General features: G+C 43.9%; 1 protein-coding gene across 5 annotated transcripts in view; it reads left to right on the top strand.

The window, feature by feature from the left end:
- The window catches only part of Cdh6 (cadherin 6), a 137,273-nt gene that overhangs the window by 71,501 nt on the left and 49,137 nt on the right, over positions 1-16,635 (top strand). For 3 of the 5 annotated variants that reach the window (XM_005356646.3, XM_013349752.2, XM_026783741.1), the window contains exon 2: positions 3,879-4,246. In XM_005356646.3, the coding sequence (XP_005356703.1) occupies positions 4,019-4,246 (228 nt within the window). In that variant the 5' untranslated portion in view covers positions 3,879-4,018. Of the gene's footprint in view, positions 1-3,878; positions 4,247-16,635 lie in introns of those variants that run through there. The other 2 variants (XM_026783743.1, XM_026783742.1) reach the window with 1 other exon arrangement.

Here is a 16,635-nt window from a genome sequence, read left to right as displayed (position 1 = left end):
AATGGCACGGGGTTTTGATCCTACTTAATGTGCTGGCTTTGCGGGAGCCTAGCCAGTTTGGATGTTCACCTTCCTAAATATAGACGGAGGGGGGAGGACCTAGGACTTACCACAGGGCAGGGAACCCTGACTGCCCAGTAAAGATTCTTTTTAATCTTAAGATTGCAAGATGAGGGGCTGGAGAGATGGCTCAGTGGTTAAGAGCATTGCCTGCTCTTCCAAAGGTCATGAGTTCAATTCCCAGTCAACCACATGGTGGCTCACAGCCATCTGTAATGAGATTTAGTGCCCTCTTCTGGCCTGCAGACACACACAGAAAGAATATTGTATACATAATAAATAAATAAATATTAAAAAAAGATTGCAAGATGAACAGGAAGAAACACCACATGTTCTATGAATGTGTGGCTCCCCTAGTGCACTCTGCTTGTCCATGTTCCCTTCCTTTGTGTGACCAGTGGCCATCGGGATAGGGTACATCTGCTTTCTCTTTCCGTACCATAACTGTCAGAGCTGACTTGAACGCCACCCAAAGGTGAACAATTAACAAATGGGTCTAACCCGAGTTTCAAGTGTTTCTACTCTTAAAATCTGAAAGAATTCTGACTTGCTTGGAGGTGTTTTCAGGACAATGGAAAAACATTTAGTCCTAAGAGGAACCTGACCACCTTCAAACTATTCCAGTGTGGATATATTTGGATCTGTGGTTGCAATGCAAATGGCATTAACAAAAATAATAGTAGTATTTAGCAATGCACTTTTAAGTGTCAAGTGCCATTTCAGGTTCTCTGCACACAATGACCCGTTTGCTCCTCAAACTGCTCCTTTGTGGAGCAGATACTAAAATAACCCCAAGAACAAAGGAAAAAACGGGGGTCAAATGGAATTACGCCTAACTTCCAAATTCGTAGAGATTAATTTACATGGAAATATACGCTTCTAAAACACTGACATCAAGTAGGAGCAGATCGTTGTCATTCTGGTTTGCATAGTGAGTTCTTCATTAGGTCTCTGCCTGTCAGATGGATCCAGGAACTGGATTAAAGCGATACCAACATTACAGCGAACATGGAAACTGCTTAAATTTGCATCACTTTAAAAGCTCGTTCCTAACTAAGGGAAAAAAATGAAATACTTGACATTTTGGTATCTGTGGTATTAAAAAAGAACTAATATTTAATATTCAAGTGGCAACAGCTTGTAGAGTTTGCATACAACGCCCAGAGGGATCGATTTTTCTTTAAAATGGCCTTTAGGAGCCGGCTTTTCGGGAGCTGACACCTCCTTTCTCTGCAGCCCCCTCCCCTGCCAGCGCCACGGGGCACACGCAGAGCAGAGTCTCAGACACGTAATTCCTCACTGCAGGATTCGCCTCTGCAAAGAATGGCGAATGTGGGAAATTAAGAAAAATGTAATTTTCACTGAATCAACCTTAGTGTAATCTCTCTTTCTAAAAATGAAATAAGCGTCTCTGGGGAGCTTTACTCCACATGCTCTCTCGGTCCCTTCCTTACTCCCTCCCTCAAGGGAAGGAGGAGTCATCCCCACCTAAGGGCACCCACCCGTGCGTGCGCCGGTCACCTCGCACCTGCGCCCAGGCTGAGGCCCAGCGAGCATACTGAGGCCTGGCCTTTCTCCAGCTTGACTAATAGTCACAGCGCAAACTCTGTCACCTGTGGATCTTTCAACTTCCCCAGCCTGCTGTCAGGAAGAGGCATAATAATCGAATAAAATTTTGAAAGTGCTGAAGATGATGGAATATTTCACCTCCCTCCCAATAGAACGCTTTCGGGACCATGGCAAATGTCTATAATTACTCATGGCTGGGAGGAAAAGCAACACCACAAAGTTAAAAATCCTTGTCAGCTATATTCATCCCTGTGATAGGATGCTGGGGATGGAGTGGAAACAAGATACTGGACCAATTACCTGTTTGGTTTATCTGTATGGTTCAAAGACGATGCTCTCGCCCAATGACCATTGTGATGTTCTTGTAGCTATTGGTACATTATTCGAGAAAATATCCAAGTAGTATCATAAATGTGTCATCTGTTGGATTCTTTGGATTCTTTTTTTTTTTTTTCAGGGAAGGTAGGCTAGACATGGCGGGGCAGGACTGTAATGCCAGCACCCTTTGGACGTCGAGAGAGGAGGAGAGTGTGGAAAGGATGTGTAGCATGTGTGACTTTAATAACATAAGCCATTGACTCAAACTGGACATCTTTGCCAAGAGTCTGGCTCCAGGATTTTTTAAATAATAGGTTGTGTCCCTGAAAATTAATATTTGCCATGGAAAATAATTACCCACATTGTTTAATAGCTGACTTTTCCAAAAATCTCACAGTCAGTGGTCCTTGCTGTGATACTGGGATATGCTTAGTGTGTTTGGGATAATCAAAAACTATTTGAGGAATTTGATTGCTGATAACACAAGTGAAATTTAGAGACACAATTCAAGGATTTCCTAAGGAAGTTGGAATATTAACTTCCTTATCTCTTATGAGTTTATTCTGGGTGATCTGGAAGATGATCTACCATAGCCGCCCTTTTGGTTACACATGAGGGAGTTCACTAAGTAGATCACAAACAGAAGTAAAATAATAAACAGCAAGTAGAAACAGCAGATAGAGGTCAAAGTGACATCAAATCAGGAACTCGCAGCATCCAGCAGAGAGGACTAGAGTAACCTGACAGAGAGAGAAAATATAAGACCATCAAATCAGGGTTTATAACATCCAGCAAAAATTGACTGGAGACGTTGAGGCAGCTGGCTGGAGTTCCCAATTGAGCTTTCCCCCCATGGAAGAGCTTCTCACAGCTCAACGTCCAACTTCCGGTCCACTGTTGGCAATTTCCAGACATGGAGCAGACAATAGTCACCTCGGGTGGAAATGGCTCACCTTGTAGCTGTTCTCTGAGACACAATGCTTTCTACTCTTGGGCTATTTTTCTGGTCTCTTTCTTCCCTGTCACAGAGTTAAGGGGGCAGCCTATCCCCAGACAAGGCATCTTCAGTGACAGTCTGAGACAACTAAATTTCTAAAGTAAGTTTCTCAATGAGCTCAAACAACACATGACTATTTGCCAACATAAAATACATTTCAGGGTTCTTAAATATAAATTCTATATATTTTTTCATAAAGTAAATAGGTGTCATAGTTTGGGGGTGGGGTCAAGTTTGCAAAGTTTTTGGATTAAATATAAGCTTGTTAACACCAATGTAAAATGTATATATATATATCACTTCAGAAACTTCGCTCTGCAAATCTGCATTTTTGAAGAGAAGGCGTATGGTGTTTTCCAGCCTTATTTGACCCAGCTGATCCATGATAGCACATCTCCGCAGCCAAGTGTCTGCAGAGTACATTCTGCCTCGCCTCCTGCCTGGCACGTCTCAGGTGCTCGGTGCACTCCAGGGAGAATTCCAAATGATCCACTTTCAATTGAATTTAAATCGTCTATGGTATTCTTTGCCTTGGACTTGCTCGTGGAGATAAATATGCAAATAGAATCAGAAACACAAGTGCGTTGCTTCTAACGAGATCCCGGCCCACATTTTCCAAAGCAAACGAGTAGTGAAATCATCCATCGTGGTGTGTTGAACTCTAGCGAAGCTATTACTTAAAGTCGCATCCGTAAGAGATATAAAAGGAAAAACAGAAAGAGCATTTCCTGCTGGGCTTGCGCCTCCCTTTCTGCATATCCCATTCTGCGTGCCCAAAAAGACTGCTTTTCCTTCTTTCAAAATTGATAGCTAACTTTTTTTGTTGTTATTTTGCTATTCAAATTCCTGTGCTCTTTTTTTTCCCTGCCTATTTGCTCTAACGCTGAATTTTAAGCATCTCTAAAACTGCTTGATATGTTATTATTCTTTCCAGATACTTTCTGTGCGCCAAGCAAAAAACATTAAGGAAGAGGAGAGGAATGAGCCTGGATCCAGTGCAGTGAAAAGAGACGCATTAAGGAAAGGGGAACTCGCTACCCAAAGTCTCGCGTGCTTGCCTTGCCATCGATCAGCATGAGAACTTATCCCTACTTCTTGCTGCTCTTTTGGGTCGGCCAGCCCTATCCAACTTCCTCAAGCCCATTATCTAAAAGGACTAGTGGCTTCCCAGCAAAGAGGAGGGCCCTGGAGCTCTCTGCAAACAGCAGGAATGAGCTGAGCCGTTCGAAAAGGAGCTGGATGTGGAATCAGTTCTTCCTCCTGGAGGAATACACAGGATCCGATTATCAGTACGTGGGCAAGGTAGGATTCCTTTGGGTGCTTTGACAGTCTAAGCTTAAAAGTCCAAAGAAGTGACTGCTAAGAAATAGACAGGAAGGTGTAAACTATTCCCCAATACAGTATGAATTGTTGCTTATCTGGTAAGACTGTTTTTTTTTTTCTCTCTCCTCGCTTGAGTAGTTGCAGGATGAAAGTGTAGCAAGAAGCTGAGAAATATTAGCAGTGCAACAGAAAGAGAATGCTCAGGTGGAAAACGAACCGCCCACAACCATCCACGGAGGATTATCATAAATCCTTTAATTTTTTACTTGAGCTGGGAAAATGGGGTCCAGCTAGTCTGTAAAGTAGGGTCTATTAAAAATAGAAAGAGAGCGATTTTGCTGTAAGGAGAACAAGTCCCTTTTCTCAATTTGGAAGCAAGCATTCTGAGTCTGAGTCCCTTTAACTACTTCTTAACTCTCTCTCTCCCGGCACCCTTTGCTCTCCGAACAAAAGTCACCTTTTCTTGGCCAAACTCAGCCCCAAAGGTTAGTTACAGAAGTTACTGTTGGTACAAGTAGAACTGGTTAAGCTTATCCCAGATAATTGGCCAGAACCGGGTGTCTTAAATTCTTAGGATTTAACTGTAGCAAGGCTGATGAAAGATTCATGATACACAAAGATGTTATTTCTAGGTAACGAGGTCCGGCCTTTGTATTGATTAGGAAGTAGAGTGAGGAGCGAGGTCCTGGAACTCTCAGAGGAGAGGCAGCATCCTTCAGCTCTCACGATATGTGTCAGCCACTCTTGTCACCAGCTATCTTGCTAAAAAAAATTTGACCTGGGCAAAGATGTAAAAGACAAGCCAGGGTAGCCAGTACCTAGCCTGTAGATTCTGCATTTCATGAGCTGGGATGGAGAAGAAAATAATTGTCACACATCTCTTAAACTGAGAAGGAACATTAAAAAATATATAGATGCTAAAATGCCCTTGCCTATGATTGATTTGAAAAACACCTTCATCACGATATCAGGCAAATAGCATAAATTGTGCAGGTTCCCAAGGCTGCATGTTCACATTTTAATCTGTGATCAAATCTCCCCGAATAACTCTGTGCAAATATCCTCCTTGAGTATTTACCACTCTAAATGAAGGAGGCTTAGGTTGAGGTAGCCAGGCAATGTTCCAGGGCGGTGAATTATTAATGTGGAGGAAAGTAAGAGAGAAAAATACCCAGAGAGCCGGTGAGCAGCATCACTGATGCCCCAAGGATCTTGTCACCAATTTGCTCTGCGACTCACACCTGCTGGGACCACTGAGGGAAGACACTTCCCCTGCTTAGACTTCATTTCCTCTGTGCCACTTGACACCACTGTGTTAATAGAGTAATAGTTTTTTTTTTAATCTTTGAAGCACTTTCACAATGCAAATAGCATTATTACCATAGAAGATTAAGTTTTAAAAAGCACTTTGTCAAAATGATTGAAATCCCCTCCCCCGCTTTCTTTTTCTTCACAAATACTGATTCCATCTTACTTCAATAATATCACAGAGTCCCAAAGTCCAGGATAATAGCAGCGGCAACGGGATAAAAATGCACAAGAATGGGTTTTACGATTATGATTGTGATAGGGGAAAGTTGCCAGCTATGGATGTACAGACCCAAAACTGCATCACTAAAACCGCCAGTTGCCGTGATCCTGGGGGACGTCAATGAGCCTTCAGGACTTTGGTTTCTTCTCCTGGGAAGTACAGGTAGCTGCACACACACACACACACACACACACACACACACACACACGGTGGAGTTGCGGGGGAACACTAGCGAGATGGCCACTATTGGCCAATGCACAGTAAAATTGTTGAGAACCTCTTTGGACAAGTCCCACTACCCTATGTATAATGAAGGGAAGTGGAATATTGAGTTTTATAACACTGCTAACACCACAGAAGCAAAATAAGGTAATTAGTGAATGCCGGTGGCAGGAAAGTGTGCCAATTAATGGCGAAACCCCTCCACAACCACGGCGGCTTTCCCCACACACACTGCATCTGGATGGTCTATTAGCAGCAAGACACAGCTCCCTTTCTCACTCCTCTCTGTCTGCCCTTTTCTGTTGACCCTCCTCCTCCTTGAAGTCATAATACTTGAGGGAATATTAACTAGAGAGAAAAACATGATCACAAACATGAACTGACGTTGCCCTTCCAGCCAGGGCTGCTGCAGGGGACGCAAGAGTCATTCTCAAACTGTTGAGGCGGCAAAGCTTCCCAGATCTGTCTCTGCCGCAATGCGATGCCAACAGACAAATAGCTTTTTATTCTAATTAAAAGTATAAGAAAATAAGAATAAATTTTACAAGAAGACAGAAGAAAAGCAGGAGAGGTAGCTCAGTGGTAGGGTGCTTGTCGAACGTGTCAAGGCCCCAGGTTCAATCCCACTCCCCACTCCCCACACCCCAATATAAAAATCTCCAAAAGAAAGAAAAGCAAAAGGAGAGGAGACATACGATGGACCTTCAGTGTGCCAACACAGGACAACTTTTCACTTTCACTAACTAGGAAGAAAAGACAGACGGGGAGACTGTGCCAGACAAATTGTGTCTGGGAACCTTAGAGGAAAAACCCTGGACTAAGACAGAGATGCCAAAGTTCTCTCAGGTCACAGTGCTGTGTCTCAGGCTGGCCTTGGACAGAAACAAGTATCTACTGGTCTCGTGTAGCATATAGTTAGACTAAAACAACTAAATAAAAGTTTCTCTTCTAACACCTCACTCCCCCTTTGAAGGGATAATGCATATTAGTTAACAAAAACTAGTGTTTTTATTTCATCCTTAATCACAATCCCTTACATGGCTTTGAAGACCTCAAACAGATTGGATTTCACCCTCTAGCTGCTCTTTCTACCCTGACATTTGAGCTGTAGATACTTCCAGTCTCAACCACTCAGAGGAATCCCAGCCCTCCCTATGATATCATCAAGAGGAATATAGTGTCCCCTTCTGTAAAATCTGTGAACTGCCTTGAGCTAGTGGTGGGCAGAGGTCAGGAGTTGCCATGACATTGTACCATCTCTCCTGCCGAGTGCCCTGTAACACCCAGGATGCCTCGGTGCGAGCTCTGAGAGTCACTGACTGTAGTTTAGTTGATGTGTGAACCTACATACAAGCTGTAAGACAACCTTTAATGGTGTCATCAGTGCAGCCGGCAGTAATTCAGAGCCTACCGGAGTTTTGGCTAAAACTAAAGAGATGGATCTGATCTCCATGTGGAAAGACAGAAGAAGTTCCTGAGGAAAAGGCATGAACTTAAACAAGCAGTACTTAAAGTGGAAGGAAAAGATTTCCCCGTGTGGACATTTGCTTGTGTTTGTGTTGATCTGGTCAAAGCGAGTCACAGGGACAGTGGGGAAGGAATGAAAATGCAAGGCTGAAGGTGGAGAGCGAAGATGGACAGATATCCAAAGGGGCTGTATCAGCTTGCACTCCCACCAGCAATGCAGGAGTGTTCCCTTTACCCCACATCCTCTCCAACATAAGCTGTCATCAGTGTTTTTGATCTCGGCCCTTCTTACAGGTGTAAGATGGAATCTCAGAGTTGTTTTGATTTGCATTTCTCTGATGGCTAAGGATGTTGAGCATTTCCTTAAGTGTCTTTCAGCCATTTTAGATTCCTTCGTTGAGAGTTCTCTGTTTAGGTCTGTACCCCATTTTTTATTGGGTTATTTGTTCTTGTGATGACCAATTTCTTGAGTTCTTTGTATATTTTGGAGATCAGCCCTCTGTCTGATGTAGGGTTGGTGAAGATCTTTTCCCATGCTGTAGGCTGCTGTTTTGTCTGGTTGACCGTGTCCTTTGCTTTACAGAAGCTTTTCAGTTTCAGGAGGTCCCATTTATTAATTGTTTCTCTCAGTGTCTGTGCTGATGGGTTATATTTAGGGAGTGGTCTCTGGGACACAGAAGATGGCAAGAGCCAGCAAGGAAAGAGACCAGGGCTGAGGCAGCAATGAAGGAAACCATAAGATCCATACTCAGAAGCCAAGGAACAGCAATGATCTTTGCCCTCTTGCCCTTATGTTCCTCTGCCTTGCACTGTATTCTGTTGCCAGGGAGATTAGCATCAACACAAAAACAAGACAGAACTAGGATGCACTTATGGGAAAACCTAAAATCATGGCAGCAGATAGAGCTAGCAGGATATGAAGGAAGAGTCCTGAGTTCAGTAACAATTTGTGAGCTTAAGATGGAAACCTGAATGAGGGTATAAGTAAGACTGATTTGTGGGGGGCGGGGGGTGGCAATTTTGAGGTGCTTCAGCAAAGTGGCCTCCATCAGACCTTATTGGAAAGGCACATTCTCTGGCTTTACCTAGTTCTCACTGAACGGAGTCTGCAGTTTAAGGAGGTCCCCGGGCGAGCAGTTTGCAGATTAAAAGTTTGAGAACTGCCACTTTTTAAAGATGCTTTGCCTGGGTCTCCACTCCCTGGAGATTCTGAATTAGTTGGCTTTTAATTAAGTACTAATGATTCTGACATGTTGTCAATTTCCAGAACCACAGCCCTAGGGGCTACAACTGTCAAGCGAAAGCCCCCCCCCCCACCCGTTCAGTGGGAAAGTGACATCCACAAAGGGTTAGGGCAAAATAAAGGAATGAGGGCAGCCAGGCTTTGAGGTTTGGCAAAGCCCCCTTGAGAAGGATGTCTGAACCCCGTATTCTAGGCAGAGCTGGAGTTAGCGCTCAGGGCAGAGGGAGAGCTACCTGGCTCTCCCAGGTAATTGCCTGCAAACACGAAAAGGGCAAAAGTCAGAAGTCCGAAGAATCCGAACTTTAGAGACTCGACAACCGAGAACGTGAAGCGGCACTGATGACCCAGAAAACACAAAGCGCGTGGGTTTTGTTAGAGGGCAAAGGGAGAGTGTTCGACTTTATTCGGCATCCACTTGTCTGATCTCTAGCTTACGTAAACTTCATAGAAAATGGGGAAGAAAGCCTTTCGATTTTTCCTTCCCCAAAATCCCCGTACCCCTGGGCCAGCTTCACGAAATCTAGCTTCTCCGTAGCTGGCATCCACTGGAGATTGTTCCATACGAGAAGAGAATGGGTAGCCGTAGACAGAGGCCAGATTTCGAAGACGGAGGCATCGCTAGTCAAAGAATGAATGTTGCGGGGTGGGGGAGGGTGATTGTTTTGCTCTGTTTTTTATCTCCGAATTTGGCCTACCTTTCTACAAAAGCTTCACACACGTTCCCCACGGCCCGTGGTAAATCTCATTCTCTTGATCTTCTGGGCTGTTCTTCGGCCCCTCCACACAACACCCACGAGAGACAGACTGCCAGAAGTGTCTGAAGTGGGGCTCCTTTTAGTAGCACGTCAGGAGGTCTGTGTGTGGAATTTAGTGGGCTGTGTCCATTTACAAGTATTTTCTGTTGCCTTTTGGGAAATTAGTGGATTTTCTTGGTGGAGGGAGGGGAAAGAGTTCCCAATAGCTGATCCGCTGCGTATTTTAATATCATGAAATTTTAGGTTCTACTTGAGGCCTTAATGGTCCTGATAGAGCTGTCTCTTGAGTCTTTAAAATTAATGTCTACCCAATTCTAGAAGCCATTCTTCTCCTGGTAATTAGACAGTAATGTTTTAACAACCCATAAAAATAAACGCCCTCAGCCATACACACCTTTAAAATTATGGATGAGCAATTATTTGTTCCTATAATTATGTGGTCCAGCGCTAGTCAACACCCAGCGATGTTTTATCGATACTTTAAGGCACCAGTATCTCTCATCCCCATGTTAGTGTCACGTTCAGAGAGAGCCTAGGCTAAAGAGGGAACCTCCTGGCACTAACTAAATAGGCAATTCAGAGCATCGCCCAGCCACTCGTTGCTTCAAATAGCAGCAGTGTCGATCAAAAGGAGGCCAGAGCTGGCATTTTCTGAGCATCGCTTTGGCCCAGACTCTCCGCCCAGCACTTTAACTGTGTTGCTTTGCTGGACCCTCCTGTGTTCTGTTGATGGAATGGCGCTGAGAGATGTTGGGGTCTCTAGTGGTTTGGGTTGTAGTGACTCTCATCTCACAAGAGAATTGAGGTCACTCATGGGAAAGTGAGTGATCCGTCATAAACATCTGTCCCCGAGTGCCTCCATCTTCCGCCCACAGCTACTTGTCCCTTTCTCTCTCTGCAGCAAGTCGAAGCCCCACGAGGTCCTCACCAAGAGCCATGCAGAATCTCTTGTGGTCTTTTCCTGTTTTGTTTTTCCCCCGTCTTTTAGGACTAAAAGTCAAATAAACTTCTCTCCATAAATCACCCAGGTTCAGACACTCTATTACAGCATCTGGAAACGGATGAAGACGGCTGTGTGCAATACACAAATGCCGAGTTCCTCTTTATTGTTGTTGTTTTTACACAGTGGTCAGCGAGGGTCAGAGAAGCCGAGCTATTCAGGCCGGGTTTCACATTGTCAGAACCCTAGCAGGCAGAATCCACTGTCGGGCCACCTAAGGATTGAGTTAGTCCACCTTTCCAATACGCCCACGACTTCGCAGGTCTATTTGGAAGCATACATTTAAAAAGCAAAAGTAACAATTTAAAAAAAGAAAAAAGAAAAGAAAAGAAAGAACACTCCTTGCCATTGGGTACCACACTGAGAACTAACTGGGTAAGACCCAAGTGTAGAGAGGAAGGATTGCTGTAAAAACTAGATCTCAAAGGACGGTGTGAGACCAAACGTGCAGCTCTCTGTCTTTACTGTCATTCCCAGCACACATCGGTGATATTTAAAATAGTCACGGCAGGTCAGCGTTTTACAGTGAGACACAATTAGCGATCTTTCTGGTCGCTGTGATTTCTTTCTCAAGGTCTTTCCTTTCCCTTGATAACCTCCACACTTCTCTTCTGCTTCAATGGCCTGTGGCAATCTTCTCTCCCTGACTCGGGGCAAGCGCCTCGGGCACGTCTTTCTTCTCCATCATTTAAATTTAATTCTCGGCCATTTCACATTTTTATATTTCAACTCGTTGGTCTATTTAAGAGAGTGGCTGCAGACGCTCGTTCACTGATTGGTCTTCAGCAAGGTCCATGCGGTCACATCCCAGCTGCCGGTATTGGCAGTCATCTGCGTTTTGTTTCCACTGTCCAGAAGCTGATTTCACATTAGTAATAAAATTTTTGAAAAGCTCCAGTCTGCAATCCAACCCTGAGAAGCTGTCCTGTGTGGCTGCAGTCCTCCCTCTGACTTTTAGACTCTCCTCTGTGCTTGGCAGCTCAAGTAGAGAGCAGAAACATTTCAGTCTCTGACCTTGACCATGAACCCAAAGGCAACTCACTGTTGAGCTGTGCTGGCTGTAGAGTGAGCCCAGCAACATACAGAAAGCGGATGGAGATGCAATCCCCAAACCTCCAACATCCATTCCGTTAGGATGGGGGCCCCTAGAGCTCCCTGCGTGAATTCAATTTGCTGTTCACAGGGAATATACAGGTTCTTTAAGTCATATTTTGATGTGTGTGTAAAGAGAAAGCTTTAAGAAGATTAATATATGTGTATGTGTGAAGTGTATCAAGTATTGTAGGTGAGTTGATGTCTTTCAAAGAACTTGAAAACACAATTGTGAGTGTGGCAAAAAAAAAAAAACCCAAAATACCACTGTAGATGCAGGATTTAATGCTGAACCTCCTGCCACACACACATACACACACCTCAAAAGAAGGAAAAAAAGGAAAAGGAGATATTGATTAGAGGTAAGGAAGCAGTTGAAAAAGATAAACTCCACTGCAGCCTTTTGAAAATAAAGCCAAGGAGAGAACCGCTGCGCTCATTCAACTCCAGTCATTCACTAGAGGGTGTGCACTGATGCTGTACTCTGACTGTGGTCGAGCCCAGCTGCATCACCGACTATGTGTACAATGCAGGACATTTAACCTCCTTCTGGTCCCTTGTTCTCTCAACCGCTAAATGACCGGAGTAACGAAATTAGTGCAGTGAAGATTAAATAAATTTAGCACAGAGAGGCTTAGAAAGGACTGGGCACGTCCCACTTACTAAAGGGACTTCACGGGAGATCAATATGCCCACCATCTAAGAACAAGAAAAACACAACAAAAGAGCAACAAGGGTCACGATGCCCGAGGTTGTCCTGTGAGGTCAAACAGCATGGGCCAGAAACTGCTCCCACAGCAGCAAGGCAATAGAGACGCAGCTTACCAACAGCAATCCAGAGGGCTAAGAATGTATCAACAGGAAGGTGTTCAAGGAATGTTTTGCCTGAGGAGATTTAAATAAACTTACACCCTAACCTTATAGGGAACCAACACCAAGACACAGTATGATCCCACGAAAGAGTAACATTGAGAAACAATGAGTTTAGTGAGCACACCTTCAGAGGATGGGTGAGGGGTTCATTACATGAGAGTGAGTGACCCCCAAAACACCACAGAAGAGTCTGACCACAGTGGGGTTCACTTTGTAGACCCTGACCTGTAAGAGTATTTATAATTTGATTTTAAAACCATCAGTTCACACTATCATTTTGAATTTCCATGATTTCAGTTGTCATGAAACGTTAAAACACACCCAGGCCTTCCTTCTTTCTCCTGTCAACTATTTAAGGCATCTGACCCCTCAAAAATGATTTCCATTATTATGAAGCATAATAATGTAAGTTAAGTTTTTATATATTATAATCTACTTATTATTGAACTGAAGTTCTATTGTGAAAACTTAGTGTCGATTTAATCTTTTAATTATCTGGATGTTTCACCTTCTCAAGAGCGAAATAATTGATGCCTGGTGGAGGATGAACTTTGACCTTAAATTTATGGAGTAGTGTTCCCTACTCGGTCACAGGCTGCTCTTTCAATTTTATTTCACATATTGAGTTTATACTTTTGAAACTTAAATCTTTGTAAACTCTGCAAAACCTCAGACTGAATGGCTTATTAATTTTTCTGTTCCCAGTGGTGCGGGGCACAGATCTGTGCATCAGAGAAAACCAAATATTAGTTGAATTAAACTACGATGTTGCCCAAAGATACAAATCTTTTTTGCTATCTCAATACTGCCTCCCATAGGTTTAGTGCTTCTCTTAAATGTACATTATGGTTAGAATTTTAATTTTTTGTTAAATAAAAACTGCCTCCCAATTTTCCCAGCTTTAGTGAAGTCTAATTAATAAATAGAAATTATATAGAGGCGCTAAGGTGACTACACAGGGGTAAAACACTTGCCGTGCATGTAAAGGGATGTGAGTTCAGATCCCCAGGACTCTGGGTGGGGTAGCGTGTGTCTGTAATGCCAGTGCTCCTACAGAAAGGGAAAGCAGGGCCAGGGGATTCTCTCAAGGCCACAAGCCAGCTAGCCTGGCATACTCAGTAACAAACAAGAGATGCTGTCTTAAACAAAGTCAACTGAGGGTGCCCCCTGACCTCCACGTGTGTACCACAGCATGCACATACACACGCGCACACACACACCACATCACACTTACAAAATAGATGTGTTCTTAGGGAATACAATAGGGAGTTCTGATGTATGTATTCACTGAAATGGCTGACAAAGCCAAGCTAGTTAACATGGTTATTACTTCCATAGTTTCCATCTGTGTGCGTGAACAGAGAACGTTTCCCATCCACTCACTGACCTACTGATGTGAAGCACATGGCACGGTATAAGTAACTATTGACATGATGCGAGACTTTTGCTCTCATGCCTCCCAGTTCACGGTGCTGAGCCCAAAGCGATACTGTTTTGTGTTATTCGGTTGGCAGCTGACTAAATTATTTTGAAGTATTAGATAATAAATATATAAACCAAAATTTTTTTATGAGAGTCTTTGTATGGAAACTTCCTCTGCGTATTTCACATCGGAATAGTACACATATTTTATGAGACCCCTGGAGAAAACCCCGAACTCCCTCTGTGTAAACCAGGACAACCCAAAGCAGCAGGGTTAGACGTGCATACACAAGATAAATAAGGAGAGAGTATACAACAAGGAATACTGTGTCATAAAAGCCAGCTCCTTTAAGACTCACAAATAAAAGTCAGACAATATTTAGGGTCTTAGTAGAGGAAAGTTGGAAACAAAACCAGAGAAAGTCAGAGTTGACCAATAGGAATAAAATTTCTTGTTCTTAAAATTCTTAAGGAGCAAGCTAGGGAGATGGCTTAGTAAGTAAAGTGCTTGCCTTGCACGCTTGAGAGCTTGAGTTTGATCCCCTGGAGCCCCTAACAAAAAAAGATAAGGGAAGAGCAAGCAGGGTGGTACCTGCTGGTCATCGCCAATCTGGGAAGACACAGACAGGCAGATCCTCAAGACTTACTGGCCAGCCAGATTTATGAGAGACTCTGTCTCAAAAACAGAAGGCGGGGCTAGGGAGATGGCTCAATGAGTAAGAGCCCTTCCTGCGTAAGCGTGATGACCTCCATTCAGAACCCAGCACCCACATAAAAGCCAGGCATAGCCACGTGCCTGTAACCCCAGTGTTAGGAGGGGTCAGAGACTTGTGGATTCTCTTGAGTTTCCTATCCAGCCAGGTAGAGCCAAGTTCACTGAGAGACCCCATCTCAAGGTTATAGAGAAGGTGGAAAGTTATAGAGCTGGATTCTGGTCGCCACACACATGTGCATGCACACACACATCAGAGAGAGAGAGAGAGAGAGAGAGAGAGAGAGAGAGAGAGAGAGAGATATGGCTCCCAGGAAATGACACTCAAGACTATCCTATGACTTTCACGTGCACAAACACACCCACACACATGCACATGCCTGCACACATGCACGTACACAGAGTCCTAAGACGCTACCACGTGCAGACAATTCAAAAGACATTGCCAGAGAACTCATGTAGGACCTGAGACTGCTGATGGCAATTATTTCACCAAAAATGTCAGCTATGGAAAGCAGTGTGATGTCAAAAATGTCAGCTATGGAGTTCAGGGACAGAAAATGTCTACATGATTATCAACAACTACATCTTGTAACCAATATATTTAGAGTTCTCACAGGAAAAAAAAATCACTGTTTCTAGGTAGTCACATTTTAAATCACTCCTCCACTTGTGAGTACAATTGCAAGAGAACAGGAAAGAAGACGTGCAAAATGTCTTGCCTTAAAATACAGTGATTTAAAACATCAACATACATCATGTATTATAAAACATAAGGACCTGGCTCACTTCCTTTCTTAAAGTAGCCACAGGTTAAGTTGGATTGGTTTGGCTTGACTTGGCTTGGTTTTTTGGTTTGGCACTGATGAAAGTGGTGGTGGAGGCAGTCGTGGTAATGGTGGCCATGACAGTGGCAGAAATGAGAAAACATAAATTATATATTCTGTAGAAAGCTACTTCCCCCCTGGAAGCCAGATAAAGCAAGCCACTCTTACCATGCTTGCATCTTGCATTTTCTAGCTATTCTACCAACTGTTCAATATATAAAAGGGGAAAGGGACTAGCTATTCACATTGGATTAAAGCTATGACTTCATGGTTACCTCTGCCTTTTGCAGTAAAAGAGCTTTTTAAATCAAACCAAGAAAATTAAATGATGTCAGAAAACTGGAGTGGCAGTACTTTCTTCGCGTTTAGCCTTGTCAAGGGTCTAGCTATTACTTGCTTGAGTTGTAAAACGGTGATGTGACAGCCATAGTTTTGACTGCAGTGCAAACCGCCAAGTAACACCTGACAAAGCAGCAGGCTCTGGACAGAAAGCCCCAGGAAAGAGAATGCAGCAAAAGAGAGGTCATCCCCTGACAGGTCAGGAGGCAACAGGACTGTTTTCTGAGCAGAGCTTCCTTGCAGGAAAATTGCAGCAAGATGAGGAACAAGGAAAATAGTTTCCCTCATGGTGCAAGGCTCAGAAGTTTGTAAACTACTCTCATGTGTGTGAGTGTTCCTCAAGTGCCCCAGGTCAACACTTACTCAGTTGAGAAAGACTCAGCCCTTTCACATGTGAGGAGCTGGGATCTTCACCAGAGGTTGTCACCAACAGAACAGTGACACTGGGGCCAGAATCCAGGTGTAATCACAGAACCAAATATAACGCTCTCTGCCTATTTCATATGGTTGAGAAGATGGTAGCGTAGTAAAGACTACTGTTGAGGTGTGGCAAGCAAAGTGACAGCACAAAGGTTGAGAGTTTGAGAAAAGCATTCACATTCAGGCCACCAGCAACTCAGGACACCCAACAGCATGACCATCAGACAGCATGGCCATCAGACAGTGTGAGCATCAGTCAGCATGGCCATCAGACAGTGTGAGCATCAATCAGCATGGCCATCAGATAGCGTGGCCATCAGAAAGTGTGAGCATCAATCAGCATGGCCATCAGATAGCGTGGCCATCAGACAGCATGGCCATCAGACAGTGTGGCCATCAGACAGCGTGGCCATCAGACAGCGTGGCCATCAGACAGCATGGCCATCAGACAGCGTGGCCATCAGA

The sequence above is a fragment of the Microtus ochrogaster genome, chromosome 19 (assembly GCF_000317375.1).
Source record: "Microtus ochrogaster isolate Prairie Vole_2 chromosome 19, MicOch1.0, whole genome shotgun sequence".
NCBI classification, from domain to species: Eukaryota; Metazoa; Chordata; class Mammalia; order Rodentia; family Cricetidae; genus Microtus; species Microtus ochrogaster.
The sequence above is the reverse complement of the archived record's forward strand: the minus strand, read 5'-3'. Positions and strand labels throughout refer to the sequence as shown.